Genomic DNA, 22,769 nt, shown 5'->3' with positions numbered 1-22,769 from the left:
TCAACTTCTTTTTCATGGGAAGCCGCAGATTTGTGAGAACCCGCGACTTCACTTTCGGGAATAGAAGAGCCTTGGGTGTCTTCGGCAACGATAGCTTTGTTCTTCGACTTCTCCACCCTCAGGAAGAGGAGGAAGGGAAGCCATAGTAGGATGGTTCTGCAAGAAAATAGCGACAAAAGAAAAAATTAGAGAGATATCAATACAATAAGATGCAAGGAAAGTTCGGAACAAGACAGAAACTCGAGAAGATAAAATACCTCAGGGAGAGGATTGGCGGAGCTGTATGGTTCCACGCGACAAGAGGAGGGAATAGGATCCTTCTTGGCCAAGCGGGAAACTCTTCGAATCAACTTCTCCAAGTCCTTTGCGTAAAGATCACTTGGAGACTCTATTGGCGTCGTTTTCTCCGGAATATGTCCAAAGGGGATTTTTGCGAGCTTTGAAGAGGTCGCACTCTAATCCTAAGGAAGTAGGCGATGATTTGAACACCGGATAGTTCTTTGCCTCGAGTATTTTGAAGCTGATGAATACGAGACATAAGTGCTTCGTCGCCTTTTTCTCTTCTTCGGAAGCTTCAGCGTCCGAACGGCGGCGCTGAATTTTGGCACTTCCGTCGAAAGGGATTATGTTGTGTTCCACAGAGTTGGCACTTTCTTCGTGAATGTAGAGCCATCTTTTGCGCCATCCTTGGACGGAATCAGGAAACTTGACGTCGAAATAATCAACGTCAGTTCGGACACAGATAACAACGCCGCCTATGTTATAGGTGGCGTTGTGGGAAACCATTGCGGCGGAGGGCGAAAATGCGTTTCCACAGAGCCCAATTAGGAGGGATTCCAAGGAAGCATTCGCACAGTGTGATAAAAATGGAAATGTGGAGGATGGAATTAGGGGTCAACTGGTGCAGTTGAATCCCGTAAACAAAAAGAAGGCCGCGGAGGAAATCGTGAATTGGGGCCGAAAGGCCGCGGATGAGGTGATCAACGAAACTAACCCGGTACTCCATTGGAGGGTTGGGGTAGCTTTCTTCGCTAGGAAAGCGGATGGCGTCTTCTTTCTTCATCAGGCCAAGCCTCTTCAGCATGTTGACGTCCTGGTTGGAGATTTTAGATCTCTCCCACTCAAGATCTTCGGCGGCCATCTTGGACTCGGAGTCTTTGTGGCGAGTGAGTCGCGTGCGCGGTGGCATCAACGGCAATGGAAAAAGCAATGTTCGTGAGTGCGGAAGATCAGAGAGAGTTGGGCGCAGGGGAAGTTTTTGCAAAGGGGGACAGATGTGCGGCGCAAGCGAAGGAGTGAACGGAGGTTGAAGAAAGGTTTATATAAGAATCAGGCGAATCAATGCACCGTTGGATGAAGAAATCGTGTGGTGAAAAAAGACCTTCTAGATAAAAGGGTAAAAAGGTATTTTTACTGAGATAGGCGTTACTGTACGTGCGCCAGAAAAAGCGGAGGACGTGTGTCCCCCACTTGTACGACGTGTCAACGTGGTGGAAACAATGGACCCACAAGGCAGAAAAATCACGACTATTAATAGAGATGAAGTAAATTTGGTTAAGGGAAGCATGCCGACAAGAAAAATAAAAGAAGATTGGCGACAGGAGAAGTTATTAAATACTTCGGGAGCCTTTGATCAAATACAAGTTTTTGCCCAAATGCTCGGGGGCTACTTCGATAAAAAGTAAAATTTCGAGTATGGCAATATAGAAATTGCGGGAGCCTACAACCAAGCACAAGTCCTTGGCTGTAGCCTCGGGGGCTACTCCCATCGGGAGGCATTCGCGCACCCGAGAGATAAAAAAAGAAGAAGAGAGATCATATTGGGAAATAATGACAATATAGTGACAAGGTGGACTAAAATGTTGAGCCTACAACCAAGCACAAGTTTTTGGTTGTAGCCTCAGAGCTACTCCCATCGGGAACGCTGTTCGCGTGCCCGATGAAATTAACAAAGAAAAGATAGAAAAGCAAGAGAGTATATTTCGAGTTATAATTAACTCTACATATACTCCCATCGGGAGAGCAATATAAGTTATATTTGACTCGATAAAATGTGCCATTCCAACAGCCGGAAAAGCACTCGACAATATATTCTCAGAACGCCAAAGTTGCGATCAATTTCTGAATGCCGCAAATTTGCGAAGGTAAGACCCCGGATCCGTTCTGCTGGGCGTGGCACCGCCGAAGACTGCGCTCTGCTACTTTTATCCGTATCAACAGATACGAAGAAAAATCCTAACGGACGCGTTAGGTACTCGATAAATTTGACTGGGACTCGACAGAATGGTAAGACCTTAAGCGGCACCTGTCGAAGTTTACACCAGTATCCCGGAATCATGTCCAGGGACGTGATTTCGAAGTAGGTTTTTGCGGATTGCCACTAGAGCAGTTAACTAGTACCTGATCCGTCAGATGAACTAGCCCCAACTACCAGTATCCCTGTACAATATAGAATTTTATGTGAAGAAATATAAAAAAGTTAAAGCTCTCGAGTAAAAATAAACAGTGGAGATTTTCCCTGACTCTACGATTCAAGCAAAATCTCGGGGGCTACTGACATAGGCATCCCAAATGGGCCTGCCGAAGATAGTATCCGGGGTTTACTGAAGGCCCAATACCCGAAGAATAAAGAAGATTCGGGAGCCCAAGATATATTAAGGAAAGTTAGAGTTGTAATAGGAAGTGTTATTTGTAAATCTGGCGGGATGAGTTAGATACCGTCCCGGACTCTGTAACTTGTACAAAACGAAACCCTCGGCTCCGCCTCCTATATTAAGGAGGAGTCGAGGGACGAAGAGGCAATCGAATCATTATTACAAACCCTAGTTTTCATAATCATCGAGTACTTTTCGGCTGAAACCTTCGAGATCTACTTACCCTCTACTTCTAACTAAACCCTAGCCTACAATCCATAGGCATTGACAAGTTGATACCTTGTCATCCGTACCCATGCCAAGTCTGGTTTTCGTCTACCTACCAACCGCCTCAACCTTCATGCCACATCCTCCCTCTCTCCACTTCCTAAATCTTATAAAGCCGCTCTTCTTGATCTCAATTGGATAACTGCCATGCGAGACCAATTTCAGGCGCTTCTTCAAAATGACACATGGCGGCTAGTTCGTCGCCTACTGGTGCAAACGTCGTCTCTGGCAAATGGGGTTTTCGCCAAAAAAAAACACTCCGATGGTAGCCTTTTCTCGGTACAAAGCTCGCTGGGTTTGTTGTGGTTTTTCTCAGCATCATGGGATAGATTATGAGGAAACTTTTTCTTCTGTTGTTAAGCCTAGCACAATCCGCACCATTCTTAGCATATCTGTCTCCTCCTCCTGGCCAATTCACCAACTAGATGTCAAAAATGCTTTTCTTCATGGTTCTCTTCAAGAAACGCCAACAATCTCTTGGCTTTGAGGATCCCTCCTCTCCAAATCATGTTTGTCTTCTTCATAATTCTCTCTATGATTTAAAACAAGCACCTTGTGCATGGTTTTAACATTTCTCCACCTTCATTCAGACCATCGGCTTGATACCATCGCTATCTGATTCTTTCAACTTCGTTCATCACGCTTCTTCTCACACTGCATATTTACTTCTCTATGTTGATGATATCATACTTACTGCCTCCTCCCAATCTTTTCTTGACCACATCATCACCTTGCTTCGCGCCGAATTTTCCATGACTGATATTGGTCATCTCCATCACTTTCTTGGTATAGTCGTTACTCGTGACTCTCGTGGGATGCTTCTCTCTCAACGTCAATATATCTTAGATCTTCTATCCCGAGTCGGCATGCTTGATTGTCAGCCATCCCGTACTCCTGTCGACACTAGTTCCAAACTCTCATCCACATGCGAACCATTATCTGATGCTACTCTTTACCACAGTCTCACCGGTGCTCACCAATACCTCACCATCACCCGCCCGAACTATTTTATGTTTCCAACAAGCCTGTATTTTTATGCGCATGATCCTCATCTTCCCCACTATAATCGTGTTAAACGTATTCTCCGCTACCTCAAAGGAACTCTCGACCATGGTCTTCACATAAACTCCACTTCTCCTACTTACTTGACATCATATTCAGATGCAGACTGGGTTGGTTGTCCAGACACTCGTCCTTCCACGTATGGATACTGTGTTTTTCTAGGTAACAACTTGATTTCTTGGTCTTCAAAAACGATAGTTTACCGTCTCTCGCAGCGAAAGCTGAGTATCGTGCAGTGGCTCATGCGGTTGCTGAAACTATGTAGTTGCGCCAATTACTGACAGAGTTGCATCGCCCAATTCAACATGCCACCATTGTTCATTGCGACAACATTTCTGTTGTTTACATGTCCGGTAATCCAGTGCAACATCGGCGGACAAGGCATATTGAGATTGACATACACTTTGTTCGGGAGAAGGTTGCATTGGGCCAAGTTCGCGTTCTTCGTATTCCAACCAAAGCACAATTTGCTGATATTTTCACCGAGGGGCTTCCTATTCAACCGTTCACTGACATTCGATTCAGTCTCAACGTTGTTGAACCCCATGTTGATACTACGGGGATGTTAGACTATTATCATTGCTTGTAAAATAAGTTAGGGTTAGCAATAGTTGTCCGGTTGTAACTCTATCAAATAATCAATTTATTGTGAGACAATTACAATCTTACAAAGAGGCCACCTCAAGAAAGCTATATTGATTGCAGGATTGCATATGCCCTCCGAAACCATTTCATTGAGGCACGAAGCTAGCAAACTTGGGGGCTCGTGATGGCGCCATTCCACACCGACGGGTTCGGTGTAACCATCCCACCCGCAACAAGCTCACATAAGCACTAACCCACTCCTTATTTTCGTACGACCTTGATGTGAACAGGAGATTTTCCATTGCATACATAATTGCCGGCGCCTAAAACAACAGGCTGGTGGGAAGACTTTAAGAAAAAAAAAAGGAATATTTTGAGATTACGTCGAATTAGCTCACGATACGTGATCAAAATAAGTATTTAGTGAGGCTAAGAACACTCTACATTATCTGGTTGGGTCGTGCCAACAAACTATTTTGTTCTTGCTGAAACAAGGCAATCAGCTTTGTCTGATGTGCTCGGCTTGGTTGCGCCCTCCCCTAGAGACAAATCCAGCGGAGCAACACCGAATGAACGAATGAATAGTAGTAGTAACATATAAGTAGGAAATGTCTGCAGTTTGCGCTGACAGCCAGATCTGCATCTAGTCTAGCATACAAAAACCCATCCATCCATAGCAAAAGTAGTGAAATCAGAAGAGTTTATTGCCTTGTTTGAGCAAGAACATATATAGTAGGGATGCCCATATTTGTGCTATAGCTGCTTTTTTTCGTGCAGGGATCATCAGGTCATCCGCCATCCTCGCCTATGCTTGGACATCATAGTTATTTTGTCTGGGTAGCAATGTCTGTTTCTGAATGCACATGGCAATTCGCCGGGAAATAACCCGTCGTTTTTTTAGAATTTTGACCATGACAAAAAACTAGTGTAATTTTCCAAGGAACAACTATGTGACATGTGGACAGGTTCTCTTCTCCAAGGGAGAGGTCTCCGAGCATGCCGAAAATAGGAGCGACCTGAATGAATTTCTCGTCATGCCTTTTGCATAGCGTCTCGTGACGGCGGCTAATATCTTAGCCAGATTATGAACTCGTAAACAAATCACTGTCAATCTTGTTTGCCAGTGCACATATGGCTGAAAAACAAAAGATCTCTTGTCTCACTCACTAACCTACTGACGAGCAAGTTTATACACACCAAAGCCGCCGGGGCAGTTCACATGATGCCTGCCTACTCGTTCATCCCTGTATTGTTTACAAGTTCAACTTCGGGTGCCAACGTGGACAGATCCTTTTCACTATCCGTCCCAACTGGCACCCCGATTTCGTGGGAGCGCCGGCGAAAATTCTCCGGAAAATTTACGCCCGTGCCGGAGTAGATAGAGGAGTGTGGGAGCAGATGAGGGGAGAGTCAGACAAAGCGATGGATAGTCATTGACTTCCACGCCCGCCCTCCCAATCGGATCCATCTATAACCTCCCTCCCATCTCCTGCTTCCGCAGTCCAGCTCGCAACTGCTCCCAATTTCACGCCGTCCTCTTCCTCAGCTCACTCCCTTGCCCGCCGCCCGCTTCGCCGCGGAGGGTTCGGTGTTTCTGAGAGCTTTGAGGTGAGTGAGGGAACATGGCGGGGACGGAGGAGCTGTACGTGGCGTCGATCGACCAGGGCACCACCAGCACCAGGTTCATCGTCTACGACCGCCACGCCAGGCCCGTCGCCTCGCACCAGCTCGAGTTCAAGCAGCACTACCCGGAGGCTGGGTAAGCGCGCACCAGCCTTGATTAGAAATTCGTGATCTTTGTCAGTTGAATTCTAGTGGGGCTTCAGTGTTCTGTTCGATCGGTTGACCTGGACGGAATCACGGAATTTCTTCTAGTAGTTAAGATGTACAGGAGTGCCGTCGTGGTTGTTATGATCTCCGATTTATGTGGAGTGCGAAAGTTCAGTCTTAACTGTTATGTCATGTCAGTGATTCAGGTCTGGCAAGCTACTGTGTGATCCGATGACGAAGTGTCAAATTAGGAGTACATGCGTTGTCAAAATTAGGATCCTGTTGCTACCGCTGACCTATCTGCAAAGATCTGCAGCATTTCTATTGCTAGTAACCTAGTTTTAGTAATCAGGACGGCCCACTCCTTTTTATGCACAGCAAGCTTCTCTGTTTCCCTAAAGGACAAAAAAAACAAGCTTCTCTGTTTGAACTCTACAGTACCCTGAACAAGTTTGGGATATCTTACATGGATGTTTCTGTTTTCAAAAAGGTAGGCATGATGGTTGACTTACTGAATTAGTGGAGCCATGGAAGTCCTAGTCTTTGCTTGCTTTACTGGGGATCTCTTAATTTTTTTAGATGTGAATGTGCACTGGCACGGTGGCACCTCTTTTCTTAGATTAAGAGTTGTTATCTGGAGTAGTAAACCTATGGTCCAGATAATATTTCAATACTCCACAATTACTGAAGCAGTTCTGATGGATAATATTTCCAGATGGTATTTCTGTGACAGCAATTTGATGTTCTTAACAATTGTGTCATATGACTCCTCGAATTAGGCTTTCGCCCCGCTTTATAGATAAAGCCACAAGCATACAAGGTTCAGATACAACACGACAAGCACATCACACACACCAACAACAGTCTGCTGGGGCAACAGCACAACATGCCCAGAAGAACTAGCAAAGCGATACAACCCCCATAGCAAGGGGCCACTCAGAGGCTGGACGACGTAGAAATGCGACGGGCCGCCGCAAGAAGATCCTCCAACATGCCGTCCAGGCGCTCCCTGTCCCGCTGCCTACACAACGGGTACCACTGCTGCAACAAAGCCAAGAAAGAGTATAAGGAGTCAGAAGCGCGTCGAGGTAGGATACGCTCAATGACCAACTTATTACGCACAGTCCATAGGGTCCAGGTCAAGGCCGCGAACAGTAACCAGAAGAGGCGCCTCCTCCTACCGGTGTTGTTCGCATGGGCCTCGATGAACTCACCGAAGGCTGAGGCCTGCCACTCAGGCCCCAACGCCTCCTGGAGGAAGCTCCAGAGGAAGCGGGCCGCGGGGCAGGAGAACATTATGTGGGTCGTCGTCTCCGGGACCGCACACAATGGACAGAGCCCGTCGCCCGGCCCGTGTCTCTTCGCCACCTCCACCCCAGAGGGAAGGCGATCCCTAAGCAACTGCCAGACAAAAATCTTCGTCTTAAGAGGAATAGGCGCTTTAAAAAGAGGGGCCGTCCATGGCAGCGAGGGGCCCCTAAACAAAGCCCTATAAGCAGTCCGCACGGAGAACGAGCCGGAGGGCGACAAGCGCCAAGAGGGCGCATCGAGACCTCCCGGCAGAGCGTCCGGGAGGAGGTTGCGCAGCAGGGTCAGGCTCAGGGCCTCTCCCTGGGTAAGACCCCGACGGAACAGGATATCCCAGCCCCCCTGGGCGACGTCCGCGACAAGAATAGGGGGGTCGGCGCAAATGGCGAAGAGGTCCGGGAATTCAAGGCAAATGGGGCGATCACCCAGCCATGGGTCAAGCCAGAACATGGTCCCTCTTCCATCGCCTATGGAGAGGGATAGTCCCGCTCGAATCACATGCTTAATGTCCTGGAGGGCTCTCCAAAACTGAGATCCCTCCCGGCGGTCACAAGCAAGAAGTGGCCGGCCCCGTAGGTATTTAGCCTTAATTAACTTAAGCCACAGGCCCCCGTCGTGAGAAAGGATCCTCCAGACCCATTTCAGCATGAGGGCCACATTCATGTGGCGAGAGGAAATAATCCCTATGCCCCCAAGATCCTTGGGGGCGCACACATCGGCCCATTTGACCATGTGGTATTTTTGACGGCCTGTCCTGTCTTGCCAGAAGAAGCGTGAAAGCTCTTTGTCGAAAGCCGCATGTACTCCTTCAGGAAGGAGATACAGGCCCATGATATACATGGGAAGACTAGACAGGCACAAATCAATGAGAACCGTCTTGCTACCCTTGGAGGTGAACCTCCCGCACCACGGTTCAGCCTTCGCTCTAACTCGCCCCACCAAGGGGGCGAGGTCACTAATAAGGATCCTAGAATCCCTAACAGGTATACCCAGATAATTCACAGGGAAGGTTGCCAACCTGCAATTGAGGTTGTCAGCGATCCGCTGTTGGGTCTCCGGAGGGTACCCCAAGACCACTACCTCACTTTTATCAAAGTTTATTTTGAGGCCCGACATGGCCTCAAAGCAGAGGAGTAGGAACTTGGTGTTCTGGATATCTAGGTCCGAACCCTCGAACATGATCATGGTATCGTCCGCATACTGGAGATGGGTCACCCCTCCACCCGGGATTAGGTGTCCGACCACTCCAGTAATATGGCCCGAGGTCCTAGCCCTCTCCAGGATCTCGGCCAGGGAGTCAACCGCCGCGTTGAAGAGGATAGGGGACAGGGGGTCGCCCTGTCGCACTCCACACGCCGGCCTAAAATAGGGACCCACTTCCCCATTAATATTAATGGCCGTACTGCCAGTCATGACCGTCTGCATAATCCAGCCAATCATCCGGTCGTCAACGCCCCTCCTCTGAAGGACCTGTCGGAGGAAGGACCAATCCAAACGGTCGTACGCTTTTTGGAAGTCTAGTTTTAGGATGACACCCCTCTGGTGTCGACTCCTGACCTCATGCACGATCTCATGAAGCGCTAGAATTCCATCATGGATGTGGCGGCCCTTAAGGAAGGCAAACTGGTATTGGTGCGTAATCCGCTCCATCACCGGCGCCAACCTCACCGCGCACACCTTGGAAAACAACCGCTGGATTACGTTGATGACAGTAATTGGCCTGAACTGGCGTATATCCGTGGCCCCCACTAACTTGGGGATCAAGGTAATAACACCGTAGTTCAGACGTCCCATATCAAGAGTTCCAACGTAGAACTCTTGAAACATTGGCATGATGGTTTCCTGGAGTTTCGCCCAGAATTTCTGGAAGAAGACAACCGGAAGCCCATCAGGGCCAGGGGCCGAGTTAGCCTTCATGCCCTCCAGCGCGCTCCGGACTTCCGTTGAGAGGAACGGAAGGGTGAGAGCGGCATTCTCATCGTCGGAGACCCAGGCCCTAGCTGGCCATAGGTCTGCCGCGAGGGCCACCCCAGTTCTGGGGCCAGCCGCAAAAAGACCTTTATAAAAGGTATAGATATGGGTGGTGATCTCCCCGGCCTCCTCCAGGAGGAGACCACCATCCCAAAGACAAGGGATGGAACACTTCCGGCGACGGCCATTTGCAATCGCATGGAAGTATGCAGTGTTCGCATCCCCCTGGAGGAGCCAATTCTGGCGACTCCGTTGTCGCCAGAAGACCTCCTCCCCACGGTAAATCTCCATGAGCGCGTGTTCAAGGGAATAGCGCTGGAGCCACTCCTCAGCGGCTAATCCCACCTCGTCCGCGGCGCGGTCTAACTCCTGGATCTGACGAAGGAGGAGGTCCTTCTTCTGGCGTACCTCCGCCCCGAGGTTAGCCCCCCAGCCTCTCATAAACCCGCGGAGGGGACTCGGCCGCCCGCTCCCACTTGTAGCCAACCGCCTCCACAAACCCTGGCTGACGCAGCCAGAAGTCTTCAAAGTGGAAGCGGTTTAGCCTCGGGGGGGTAGAGCCCCCCGAGCACAGAAGGAGGGGGGAGTGATCAGACCCGATCCTGGTAGCCGCCCGGAGGGTGCATAATGGGAATTCCATTTCCCATTCAACTGACACAAAGACCCGGTCCGGCCTGACTCTGGACCGGGTCAATGCGGTTGTTGCTCCACGTGAACCGAGCTCCCACTCTAGTGATCTCTCTAAGGGCGAGATCCGCCAGGCAGTCGTTGGACATCCTCATCCTAGGGATGTCCACGCGACTCGAGCTCTTGTCCTCCGGGGAGCGTATCAAGTTAAAATCGCCAGCCACCACCACAGGGGTGGTGCACCGATCGATCTTACCCCGCAGCTCCTCAAGGAAGGACTGAGACCTCGAATGGTCCGCCGGCCCATAAACGATAATAACCTCCCAGCTAAGATTAGATCGTTTATGGGTGACGGCCATGCTCACGAAGTACTCGCCATGCTCCATATCCTCAACCTCGAAGGTATCCTCCTTTACGCCTAGGAGGATGCCGCCAGAATGGCCCGAGGCAGGACGCCAGTGCCAGGCAAACTTGTCTCTACTAAGGCCCTCCAACTCGTGGAGGAGGAAGGACTCCTTAATCGTCTCTTGGAGTCCCACAATGTCCACGTGCTCGCGCCTTATGTACTCCTTCACCGTTGTTTGCGGCCGGGGCCTCGAACCCCCTGATGTTCCAAATGAGTGAGAAGAAGGGGTTACTCATTGGATCACATCAGATTGGGGGGTTCCCCTATTGGGAACCGATCGAGCCCTACCACGTGTCGAGGGACCGGACGGTGGTCGAGGAGGTCTCCCTCGCGGCCCCCCAACTGGGTGGCCGCGTCAGAGCTATCCAAAGGGTTAGACCCAATCGTAGGCTCCAGACCAGACCCAGGTGCCAACTGCACAGGGTCAGTCAGGGGGGCGCTGGTCGCCCTCTCGCGCTCCAACTGAGCGCGAGAGGCTGCGAGCACGCCATCGTAGACCTCCTTGGCCTGAATTGCCGCCAGCTGTTCGGCCCGCGGACCGCGTTCGCCCCTGAAAATCACACCACAATCCGACGCCACCTGACCCAGGTGGTCGAGCGAAGCCGTAGCAAGAACGGCACCGGAGCCCGAGGGGAGAGGGGGACGAGAGGGAGCGGGGCGAGGGGTGGTACCTGAGTCAAGGTTGCGGGCCGCAGCCCGCCTCTCCGCCTGCTCTGCCACCGTCGGCTCCATCGCCTCTGTCCCGGAGCGAGACCGAGCCAACCTAGCACTGTGGCGGGACGGCTGCGAGGACTGCCGCTGGCGACGCGGGGCCCTCGTCTTGGCACCAGCCACGGGAGTGTCGGGGAAGACCGAGGCTGGCTCCAGGACAGAAGGGCCCGGGGTCGCAGGGCCCAGGGGCGAGGTGGGAGTAGAGCCCGGGGAGCACGTGTAGCAGACCAGCCCTGGCGACCTCGGCGACTGCGGGGGGCACACGTCCAACCCCACACTCGCCGACGACGTCTCCTGGGGGAAGTTGGACCCGTACTCCATGATGGACAGTCTGTAGGACTCCCTGGTGACAGCTGGGGGAGCACGGGAGATGGTCGCCCCTAGCTTGGCCGGCGCGCTCCTGTGAGTCTGCGCCGACTCAGGCAGTGTCGACTGCGCCCCAGGCCTAGCGTCCAGAGCGGCGGAGGCCCCGGCCCCGGCACCAGGAGACTGTCGCTGAGGGGTCTCCTCGCCATCGCCACCCAAGTCGTCCTCAGAGTCTCCATCGGAAGAAGCATCATCATCCTCGCCATCGTCGTCCCGGTGGGACTGAGAAGGGTCAGGCGGAGGAGGAGGAGACCCCGCCTGGGCCTCGTCGCCCTCCACCTCGACCGTCAGGGTCCGGCCACTCTTCCCAAAGAAGAAGAGTGGAAGAGTGCAGGTGAGCTTCGTGGGGTCCGGGCTGAGGATCAGCATGCGCACCGGCCCGTCGCCTGGGAGGGAAAGGGGGTCCACTATGACAAGCTTGCCAATCGGCTGGGAGACGAGCTCTATGATATGCTCACTCCTGGCCTCCTCAGGAATGCCGTGGACCCGGACCCAAACCTCAGACAGAGTAGCCACAGTGATGGGATCCACACAAGACGGCTTGACAGAAACGCGGATGTTGTTGGTCGGCAGGATGGTCGTCTCGCTCCAGGAGAGGGCCCGGAGGAGCTCAGCCGAGGGGAACGCCACTGCGAACTCAGTGGCAGAGATCTCCCTCACGTTCCACACACAAGTCGACTCCAACTCAGTGGCGCGGATCGTGTCGACTGTCACCTCAATCTGTAGCGGGGGGTTCTGCTTCGGCAGCACGGTGATGGTAGCAAGGTGCTGGGGGTACTGAGCTCCGACCCCCCCAGGTCGATGTAGTAGAAGCCACCCTCAAGCCCGTGTCCCAGGTATTCGATGACCTCCCGCCGCCTTCGGCTGTTGAACCGCTCCTTGCAAGCCGCGGCTAGGTGAGAGGGGTCACCACAGAAGAGGCACTGCGTCGGCAACGTGCAATCGGAACGGAAGTGCCCCATCTCGCCACAGTTGAAGCAGATGTTGGAGGTGGGGGATTTCTCCGGCGGTGCCGACACCGCCAACTGGGCGTCGGCACGGCCGTCGAGATCCTGACCCCGCGGAGGTGCCATAGGCGGGTGCCCAACCTGGCTCCCACCCACAGCACCACCCGCAGTACCACCTGTGCCGGCTCTCTTCTTCTTCGGCTTCCTCTTCTTCTTCGCTGCGGTATGGGCAGCGGCCTGGGGCGACTGCTCCTCGCGGCGCAACGGCGAACGGCGACTCTGCTCGGCATGCCGCGGCACCTCGTAACTGTCCCGCGAAGAGCGCTGGTCCTCCCGCCACGCGGCATCCCGGCCATGATCCCTGCCCGGACGCGGAGCGCGCTGCACCAGCTCTTCCCGCAGCGCGGCCTCCCTGCGCGACGCGGCAGGGGACGGGGCACGCCGGCCCGGCGAGCCACCGCGGGCAGCAGGTGCGACGACCCCCTGGTGGCGCAGGGAGGTTTCCCGCTCCCGGCCGCCCTCGGCATGCCCACCGGTGCGGCCGTCCCGGCCATGCCTGCGAGGCGACGGCGACCTCCTGCGGGGAGAAGCCCGACGCGGTGGGGAGCGGCGCGGCGGGGAACGTCTCGCCGGGGGCCGGTATGGCTCGGGGGGCGCGGGGGGAGGAGGACGAGGTGAAGCAGGGCGGACGCGGCGGTGATGCTGGGGCGGGGACCTGCTCGACGACGGGCTCCGTGCCCGCTTGAGGACCATGTCGCGGGCATATGACTAGCCTGACATTATGTTGACATTTCATTTTCCTTTCACATGTGTATTAAAAAGGGTGTGATCAATGACTGAACTTTCTTCAAATATAAAACAATTCTAGTACTAATTGTATTGATGCACTTTTACGACTGACGATCTTCTGACAGTAATACTAATAGCTTCAGGAGCAACATAAACCATTTTGTTTGTTTCGCTTCAGTTTACATTTATTAGGTGATCTACGGAAAATTTAAACTTGGCATATTAACCATTGCTTTATGTTGTGATGTTCTATGCTATTTGACTCTGGTGAAAGTCTGTAGTGTCACTGCTATTTGATTCTGACTTTTATTATATGTGTGGTTGTTACGCTCCGGTTTATGTGGAGTGCGAAAGGTCAGTCTCAACCGTGAACAGATGTCAGGGTTTCAGGTTTGCCCAGTTACTGTGTGATCTGAGGACTCAGTAAGTCCGCTTTTCAACGTTTGAAACTCTACAGCGCCATGAACAAATTCGCGATATGATGATAGATAGGTGTTCCTATTTCTCAAAAAGATAGGCATGATGGTTGACTTACTGAGTTAGTGGAGTCATGGAAGTCCTAGTCTTTGCTTGCTTTACAGGCAATCTCTTAAATTATTTAGATGTGGGAGTGCACTGACACCTATTTTCTTAGATTAAGAGTTGCTGTCTGGAGTACAGAAACCTATGACCCAGATAATATTTCCATACTCCACAATTACTATAAAAAAAAGTAATGACAGATAATCTTTTATATGACAGCAATTTGATTTTCTAATCAATTTGTGTCATATGACTAGCCTGACTTAATGTTGACATTTCCTTTTCTTGTACATGTTCACTGAAAAGGGTGTGATAAATTACTAACCTTCCTTCAAATATAACATGATTCCATTACCATCATACTGACTATCTTCCGACTGTATTACTACTAGCTTCCGCAACATAAAACATTTTGTTTGTTTCGCTTCAATTTCCATTTATTAGTCGATATACAGAAAAGGGACATTTGGCATACTGAACATTGCTTGATGTTGTGATGTTCTATGCTATTTGATTCTGGTCATGTTCTGTAGTGTCATCTTCCTACGTAGAGTGCTGATAGTTATGATCTTGAATTTTTTATATTTATTTGACGCCCCTTGACTTTGCTGTTAGGAGATGACTTCTGACTTTTATTATCTGTGTCTTGATGTCAACTACAAGATGGGTCGAGCATGATCCTATGGAGATTATAGAGAGCGTGAAGATTTGCATGTCAGAGACACTTGGCAAAGCTGCAGCTAGTGGACTTAATGTGGATGCTGGTTTGAAGGCCATTGGGATCACAAATCAGAGGGAGACAACAGTTATGTGGAGCAAATCCACAGGTCTTCCACTATACAATGCCATAGTGTGGATGGATGTTCGCACAAGCTCTATTTGCAGGTCTCTTTTTGTCCATCTGCCAACATTTTTTTTATTCATGTAGTGGTTTGACCGTGCTTTATTCTTCGCCTCTTCAGGAGACTGGAAAGTGAGCTATCAGGTGGTAGAACGCACTTTGTGGAAACGTGTGGCCTACCAATCAGTACCTATTTCAGTGCTCTGAAGTTATTATGGTTGATGGAGAATGTTGACGCTGTCAAGGATGCAGTCAAGGCTGGTGATGCATTATTTGGCACAATCGACACCTGGTTGATCTGGAACCTCACAGGAGGCATTGGTGGGAAAGACACTGATGGAAAAGAATTACTTGGCCAACATGTCACAGACTGCTCAAATGCATCACGTACGATGCTTATGAATCTAAAGGCACTTGATTGGGACAAGCCTACACTTGAGGCATTAGGCATTCCTGCTGGCATCTTGCCGAAGATTATCAGCAACTCAGAGAAGATTGGTGTGGTTGCCAGTGGGTTCCCTTTGGCTGGCGTCTCCATCTCAGGTTGTCTAGGAGATCAGCATGCTGCAATGCTTGGGCAGCTATGCCAGAAAGGTGAAGCAAAAAGCACCTACGGAACTGGTGCCTTCATCCTTCTCAACACAGGGGAGGAGGTTACCCAGTCCTCCCACGGTCTTCTTAGCACCATTGCTTACAAGCTTGGCCCACATGTGCCCACCAATTATGCTCTAGAAGGCTCAATTGCAATTGCTGGTGCAGCAGTGCAGTGGTTGAGGGACAGCCTTGGAATCATTAGCTCGGCAGCAGAAATTGAAGGGTTGGCTGAAAGTGTGCAGGATTCAGGTGGGATATACTTTGTGCCAGCATTCAATGGATTGTTTGCACCATGGTGGAGAGATGATGCGAGGGGTATCTGCATAGGAATCACAAGGTTCACAAATAAGGGGCACATTGCTCGGGCAGTGCTTGAGAGCATGTGTTTTCAGGTGAATGATGTCCTCAGCTCCATGCATAAGGATGCTGGGGAGGCAGGAGAGGTCAAGAGTGCAGAAGGAGAGTTCTTGTTGCGTGTTGATGGTGGTGCTACTGTTAACAACCTTCTCATGCAGATTCAGGTAAAGACATTTTGTCTACTCCCCTTCAGTAGTTCCTTTTATTCTGAAGAAATGCTATTTTAGAATACATCTGTTTGTGGTTCATAGCATAGCTGTTTAAAAAAAAAACGGGGAGAGGGGTCTTGAAGGACCCCGATCGCTGCATTCATATCATCGTCAGTGGAGTACAAATTACATTGAGGACTTCTGAAATAAAGGAAAATACAACATGGCCTCTAACTTTTGCACTGAAGAACCTAGAACAAAAATGGAAAAAAGCAATCCACTATAGGCCTTCTTCTAGCTCCTTCTCCACCAAAAATTGGTCGAAGCATCCTAGTACAGTTGACAGCAACACCACCGGGGACATAGCCACTTGGGGTGCTGCAGCGGGAGCACACCACGTGAAGGGCCTCCATGAAGGCACAAAGGCCAGGAGGTTGAACAACACCTTGGGCTGGCAGAGATAGATCAGATCACGCGCACCTGATGCCAGTCCAGGGCGGGAGTAGCTGCCTTTCGGCCATCAAAGTCGACGACAACTGTGCCATCAAGTCTCTCCCAAGCTTGATGTGGAGCAGCCGCCTCACCGACCCAAGATCACATCAGTATAACCTAGCCGCTATGCACGAACTCCACGCAGCCAACCAATCTTCCACACCGAAGCTTGTCTATGCTCTGGCCTGGTTCACCGCCCCTCACCATGGCGACCAGTAAGAACACAGTCTGACATATCTGGAGCTCCACGAACCATGGCCTTATTGAAGGAGACTCGAATGCTCGTGTCCCTCCCTCGCATCTCCGACCTCCAGAGCATCGAAGTGAGGCAGAGGAGCCCTAACCCGCACCAGCTCTGGCCCAAATCCAGCAAACTGCTCCAAATCTAGCAACCGGCATCACGCCAAAATCTACACCTAACCCAGGCCTGGACCTACTGTACAGGGAGGGGTCCCTCACTTGTATCAATGCCGGCCACCGCTGGAGAGGAGAGGGGAGGGGCCGACCGGCCCAAGAACATGGAGGAGAACGAGGAGAGAGGGCAGTTGTATGTTTAAACAGGTAGTTGCCTATTAGAAGAACAGCTAGTTACATAATGTGGATTAATCTTTCTGAAAGAAGTCCCAATGAAATCTGAAATGCATGGAACCCAGGCTTACGTACTGAATAGTTTACATTTTAATGCAACCTGTTTGGTTGCAGCTGCTGTTTGTATTATATTTTCTTGCAAGTGTAAAAACTCTTCAAGTTTCCATAAAATTACCAAAGATTGCATGTCCTGCAGGCTGATTTGCTGGGTAGCCCTGTTGTCAGACCAGCTGACATCGAGACAACAGCCCTTGGAGCTGCATACGCAGCAGGGTTGGCTGCTGGAGTTTGGACAAAGGAGGAAATATTTGCAGGCTTGCACAAGGATAACACAACGGTGTTCCGCCCTAGACTGGATGATGCCCATAGGAAGAAGAGAGGAGACTCCTGGTACAAGGCGGTTTCAAGATCATTTGATCTGGCTGATCTTTCTCTCTAGACTGGTAGCCTACTTGGCATATTTGTGTGATCTGTCCTTGGCTAGCAACTGTATTTGCTGCCACCTGTTGCTGAATAAATTGTTCTATCTTGTGTTCTTTCAGTGTGTTATTGTTGTTGTTTGTTTCGTATGTGAAACGCCATAGCATAATTTGTCTGTGCAAAACAGTACACATTTTCTCAGTTCTACGCAACAGGAACTATTTGTAGAGTAGTGTTTTGGCTGAAAACCCCCCAGCAGCACCACAGCACTATATATTTCAAAAAAATTGAAGAACGCATTTCTGAGACTCCAAAAAATCTTCAAAGAAATATGCCAGTACATATACACATTCCAAAGGCACATTAGAAATTTTGGGGAAAAATACATTGTATTTTGGGCCACACAAAAAAAGGTAAATTTCTGACAAAAAAGGAGTTTTACAGACCTGTCTATAGCCAGATTTTTTTTGTAGCTCAAAATACAAGGTGATTTCTCCCAAAACTTTGCAATAAATCCAGGCCATGTGTATCAGTGTATGTATCCACGGTATAAATTTTATGATTTTTGAAACTCAAATATAGAAAGTTCAGAAATTTGATGAAAATGAAGGCTTAATTTGTGGCAATCTCAAGAAGGATATACAACCAGTAAAAAGTTTCATAATATTCGAGTACAGACAGTGCAATGAATTTCAAGATATACTGATTCATCCTGCAGAACGACATGTAGTCCTGAGGAAACTCCTCTGCTTTATTAACCATGTGAGCCTGTACTCTCCATACTTGAGGGTCAAGACGAAGTAGGAAATGGCAGAAGCCTTCAACAACTCTTAGCGCTGGCGCGGCATGGAGGAATAGTAGGCGGACGGGATATTGGGCGTATAGCAAAGAAACCCTTCTCTTCCATGATGCCGTTGGTTGATTCGTGCTCTAGCAATGACATAAAACAGCAGCAAACAAAAATGCTATTAGCGTACCTCGAGAAATATTTCCAGGTACCGATACTCTTTTATCTAAGTTTAAAACAATTGTATCATGACATGTTCATATTGTTACTCAGTTGCACTTGCACATCAGTCACCAACATAATATGCTTTCTACTCCGAAGTGTTTGTATTATGTCAGTGTCACCACCACCTATCCCAGACATCACTGTGACAACAAAAAGGTATGCATGTCCAATGAAAAGTAAGATGCAGACTTAAATTGTACTTACTAGTTATGGTAACCACCAGTGTAACTGCATCAGTGTGTTCCCATGGCGACGGCCGGCTGTCCGCCGGAGGAACAAGCTGGCCGGTAATGACAAGGATGATAGCCAAGGCAGCAAATACCCTGTTGGCCATCGCCCGCCCTTTGTTATGGTGTGGTTCAGAACTTGAGGGCATACAGACTAAATGCACTAGCATATAAACACTGATCGATCAGCACCTCACCTATATAGTTGAGTTCAGATTGTCAAGTTACTGTTGGAATATCTAGTAGGAAGATGACCTTATACAAGCTAGTAGACTACACTAGAAATAAGCACATGCAAATTCATGGCACTCCCAAACTTACCTACTGAGGTTTTAAGGATCTCGAACAGCAAAGTTTGGTGCATAGCTCAAAGAAGTACCAAGTTTGGCAGTTGAGTCCCAGTTGCTTTATTTGTCTTTACAATATCTCCTGAGATTCTGATGTGATGGGCCATGTACATTCAGTTAATGAATGGACATTCATCGTTTAATGCGCCTTCCACACAAACACCCTCGTAGAAGAGAAGACACCAGATAGAAATAGGGAAAAACTCACCAGTATTATGAGGAAGGTTTTACATAAGCCAAAACTGTATATATGGTTTGCACCACAGTGCAAACAAGCACGATGACTGCCGCGAAGAAAGCAAGCGCCAACCATGGGTTACTGAAGTGATTGAACCAGAGCCAAGCAATCCATCTATTTAAACGACTTTGGTAATGGAGCTCCAATAAGTGACACATAGATTTTAGGTAGTGATAACCATCAAAAGTGAAGCACATTTGCTTACTTAGCCTATTAAATAAAGCTGACAGTTCATCATCACTGTCTAGCATGTGCACGATTATTCCATTGTTAGTGAAAAGTGTAGCATCAGCTGGTGTGCTTACAAACTCTGACATAAAAAGAACAAAAGAAGCAATGTCATTGCCAAACCGATGGTCGGTCTGCTCAAATGCTATTAGGTTCTTAAACAGGGGTTCTGTATTCTCATCTATAGGGAAACATGGAATTTCTACCACCCCGTTGCTAAATTTAATGTCCAAAAGCGAGTGCCTGTTGTACTTGCTCCACTCTCTTTTCTTAATTACGACTCCTGCTTCATGATATTGTGTTGCCCGTCGCCAGCGAACTGGTAGTTCCCCAGCCAGGAAGCAATCCAGCTGCTGCACTGGATCTCTGTTTTGCATATTTTCTTCTTGTTTTTGGCCAATCCGGAAATATTTCTGCCCAAGATTTACAAGATGACGGAAGTACCAGGGCTTCGACTGAGATTCAGAAGCATCACAAGGTCTCTGGCTAGGTCTGAGGTACGTGTGGCACAAGTGGAGCAAATGGTGGAAATGATTTGGTCTGTCAGGTTCTTGGATTGCTATTGGATAATGATACAAAAAATCTTCTACACATATACAAGCTTTATCTGCAAGTGATGCTATGCCGACTCTTTTTCCCACTGAAACTTCATATATCTTTTCAATGATGAAGAATGGAATTTGGTTTTCCAGAAGGAAAATATCACGCCAGGTGAAGTGACTGTACCAATCTCCAACTTTATTACAATCATCAGTATTTTTGTAATCCTTCTCAACTTTCCGACTATCATTCATGAATTCAGCTTGATTTGATTTCACCTCACTTATCTCCTCCTCTACTAGCAACATATTCTGAGCATAGCCATGTTCCCTTTGCATGGTTCCATTTTCTTCTCCTGCATCAAAAATTGCCTCATGTGTTTCTTGAGTAGATGTATCCAAAGTTTCATTCCTATGTAATTCCATATGTATGTTTTCATAGATAGTAATAAGTATAAAGCAGCTATCAAGAAATAGCATCTTCATGAAACACTTCCTTGTCATTCCTATCTCCGCAGAATAGCAAGTTCTTGTTAATTTCTCCAATTTGGATATAGCCCTGAGGTGATCAGTCAGATCTATTTCACGGTTCAGTTTTAAAATGTGATCCACATATTGCCACTTCTCCTTCTCCATGGCTTGCAAGTGCTGAGCGCCATGGTGATATGGGCCAATGGATAATACAATTGGTTCATATGAAACATGGCCAACCTCGCGAATGTGTTCTGGGACTCTGCAAATTTGGCATAGCCTAGTATCCTTATCAGCAGCATCAACTTGCAACCAATAAGAATCCATTTTGTTTGTCATGGAAAACACCATCTTATCAATATCCACACAGAGTGCTCTACTGCCTACCCTTGGAGCCATTGCTTCTGGATCAGGAATATCAGCTAGAGATATTATAGTTAAATGCGTTTTTCCTATCTGGCGAACAAATGAAGAATGATTAATCATATAGATAAAGAACTAAGAAAAGCTTGTTACAGTATACATTCTAAATTAGTTATCTGGGGAAATGTAGCGGCAAATGAAATATGGAAAAACGAAGATGTACAGTCTCCCTGATATATAACAACTCTTTAAACAAGAACTATTTTGAACCTTACAATGGTCTACTGTCATTTATTCTGTACATTGTTAATATTTTCTCTTGCAAATGTAACAATAATGGAAAGTATGAGTAGTGCAATCCAATCCTCAAGTTAATAAAAGCTTCACATCTAGAGGACAGATCTCCCGAATGAATACGAGCTAAGTGTGTCCTTGACTCCTTATACAATTTTTACATTTTAGCACTAAAAACCTAGGCGAAAAAATGGATACAGATGTAGATTATGAAAGTGGTAATACTACCCTCATATGAGCTACTCGGTGTCAGGTCACAACTCTCCACGACACAGGGGTCGAAATGGGTAACTTCTCAATCCTCGGCACAATGTTATTCACAGAATGGTCGATGGAAAGTTAACGTTCTTCAAGTGGAAGTTTTCTCTGTTGCAATTACCGTCATTGCAATTGCGAATGATAATTCCATTGCTGGGAGATTTTTTTTCGAAGACCCTACTAGTTTGGAGTCAAATTCGATCTGCTTACAGACATTCAAAAACAGAATTTCTTTCACTGCAGAACAAGCCACATTTCCCCAACTGCCCACCGTATTCCCGTAAGTATACAAATGAAAGATTCTAGCGAAAATTAAACAATGAACAAAACATACTGCAGATAGAATTAAGCTGGCGAAAATCATACGATGGGAAAGCGACATACTGTAGGTAAAAGCCCAAATCAGTTAGAGACGACTTGCCTCCGTTGGTTTACTCCGCCGATAAAACGTACGGAACGACGCCGGAAGAAATAGGTGGCATTCGTTGGGCACAACAGAGAAAAAACGCAGATCAGAGGACTCGATCAGAGGACTCGATCCGATCTATGCGGACGTAGGCTTGCGCCTAGCCACAAATGGAAGCAGGGAATGCTATCGCCTATCGGCGCCGGGTGGGGAGGATCTGGGTCCCGTATTCAGAAAATCTTCCTATTTCTCGCTTTAAGCGATGATTAGCATCGGGGCCGCGTCACGGATAGCTTTCCCGGAATAAGATGGGCTCGGCCCATTTCAATCACGGATCGCTCTCTTAGGCCGCGTCACGGATAGCTGTCCAACTTGTCCCGTTTTTCGGCTGGTTTTTATTTTAATTTTTTTGAAACTTTCAGATTTTGTAAAATGTTTAATTATAAAATTGTTCAACTTTCAAAAAAGTTCAAAATTTAGAATTGTTCAAATTTGAAAATTGTTCAAAATTTAATATTGCTCAATTTCGAGAATGTTCAAAATTTATATTTGTTCAAATTTTAAAAGTCCTCAAAATTTATTTTAAAATTCTTCAAATATTTAAAATAGTCGAAATTTAAAAATGTTCACATTTTAAATTTTAATATTTTAAATCTGTATGTTTCTAAACTAAACATTTTTTTAAAATTAAACATTTTTTAGAATCGAACATTTTTTAAAACCACAGAAAAGAAGAGAAAACCGCAGAAACCGACCAGCAAAAACCGAACAAAAACATGTAGAAAAAAGAGAGAAAAATAAAAACCGGAAACAATGAAGGAGAAACTAATGTCAACCCCATTGATGGGTCGGCCAACCTAGTCTTGCCCCCTGTGCGACGCCCTAGATAGGGTCCGCATTAAGCGATGAATAGGGTTCACTGGGTTTCTGATTGGATCCGAATCTTCGCTCGCCCTACTA

At 48.2% G+C, this 22,769-nt stretch overlaps 2 protein-coding genes across 2 annotated transcripts; one reads left to right on the top strand and one right to left on the bottom strand.

Annotated features, from left to right (window-relative positions):
• The first annotated feature begins 5,969 nt into the window (after nt 1–5,969).
• On the top strand, nt 5,970–17,542 carry LOC127336910 (glycerol kinase). Its single transcript, XM_051363774.2, has 4 exons — nt 5,970–6,327; nt 14,649–14,870; nt 14,948–15,941; nt 17,203–17,542. The coding sequence occupies exons 1-4, from the start codon at nt 6,191–6,193 to the stop codon at nt 17,443–17,445; spliced, it is 1,596 nt and encodes a 531-aa protein (XP_051219734.1). The 5' UTR covers nt 5,970–6,190; the 3' UTR covers nt 17,446–17,542.
• A 478-nt stretch (nt 17,543–18,020) lies between these two features.
• LOC127336908 (UPF0481 protein At3g47200-like) lies at nt 18,021–22,005 on the bottom strand. Its single transcript, XM_051363773.2, has 3 exons — nt 18,987–22,005; nt 18,643–18,862; nt 18,021–18,356 (listed from the first exon to the last, which is right to left on the bottom strand). The coding sequence occupies exon 1, from the start codon at nt 20,972–20,974 to the stop codon at nt 19,226–19,228; it is 1,749 nt and encodes a 582-aa protein (XP_051219733.2). The 5' UTR covers nt 20,975–22,005; the 3' UTR covers nt 18,021–18,356; nt 18,643–18,862; nt 18,987–19,225.
• Between the last annotated feature and the right edge of the window lie 764 nt (nt 22,006–22,769).

The sequence above is a fragment of the Lolium perenne genome, chromosome 2 (genome assembly GCF_019359855.2).
Source record: "Lolium perenne isolate Kyuss_39 chromosome 2, Kyuss_2.0, whole genome shotgun sequence".
Taxonomy (NCBI): domain Eukaryota; kingdom Viridiplantae; phylum Streptophyta; class Magnoliopsida; order Poales; family Poaceae; genus Lolium; species Lolium perenne.
The sequence above is the reverse complement of the archived record's forward strand: the minus strand, read 5'-3'. Positions and strand labels throughout refer to the sequence as shown.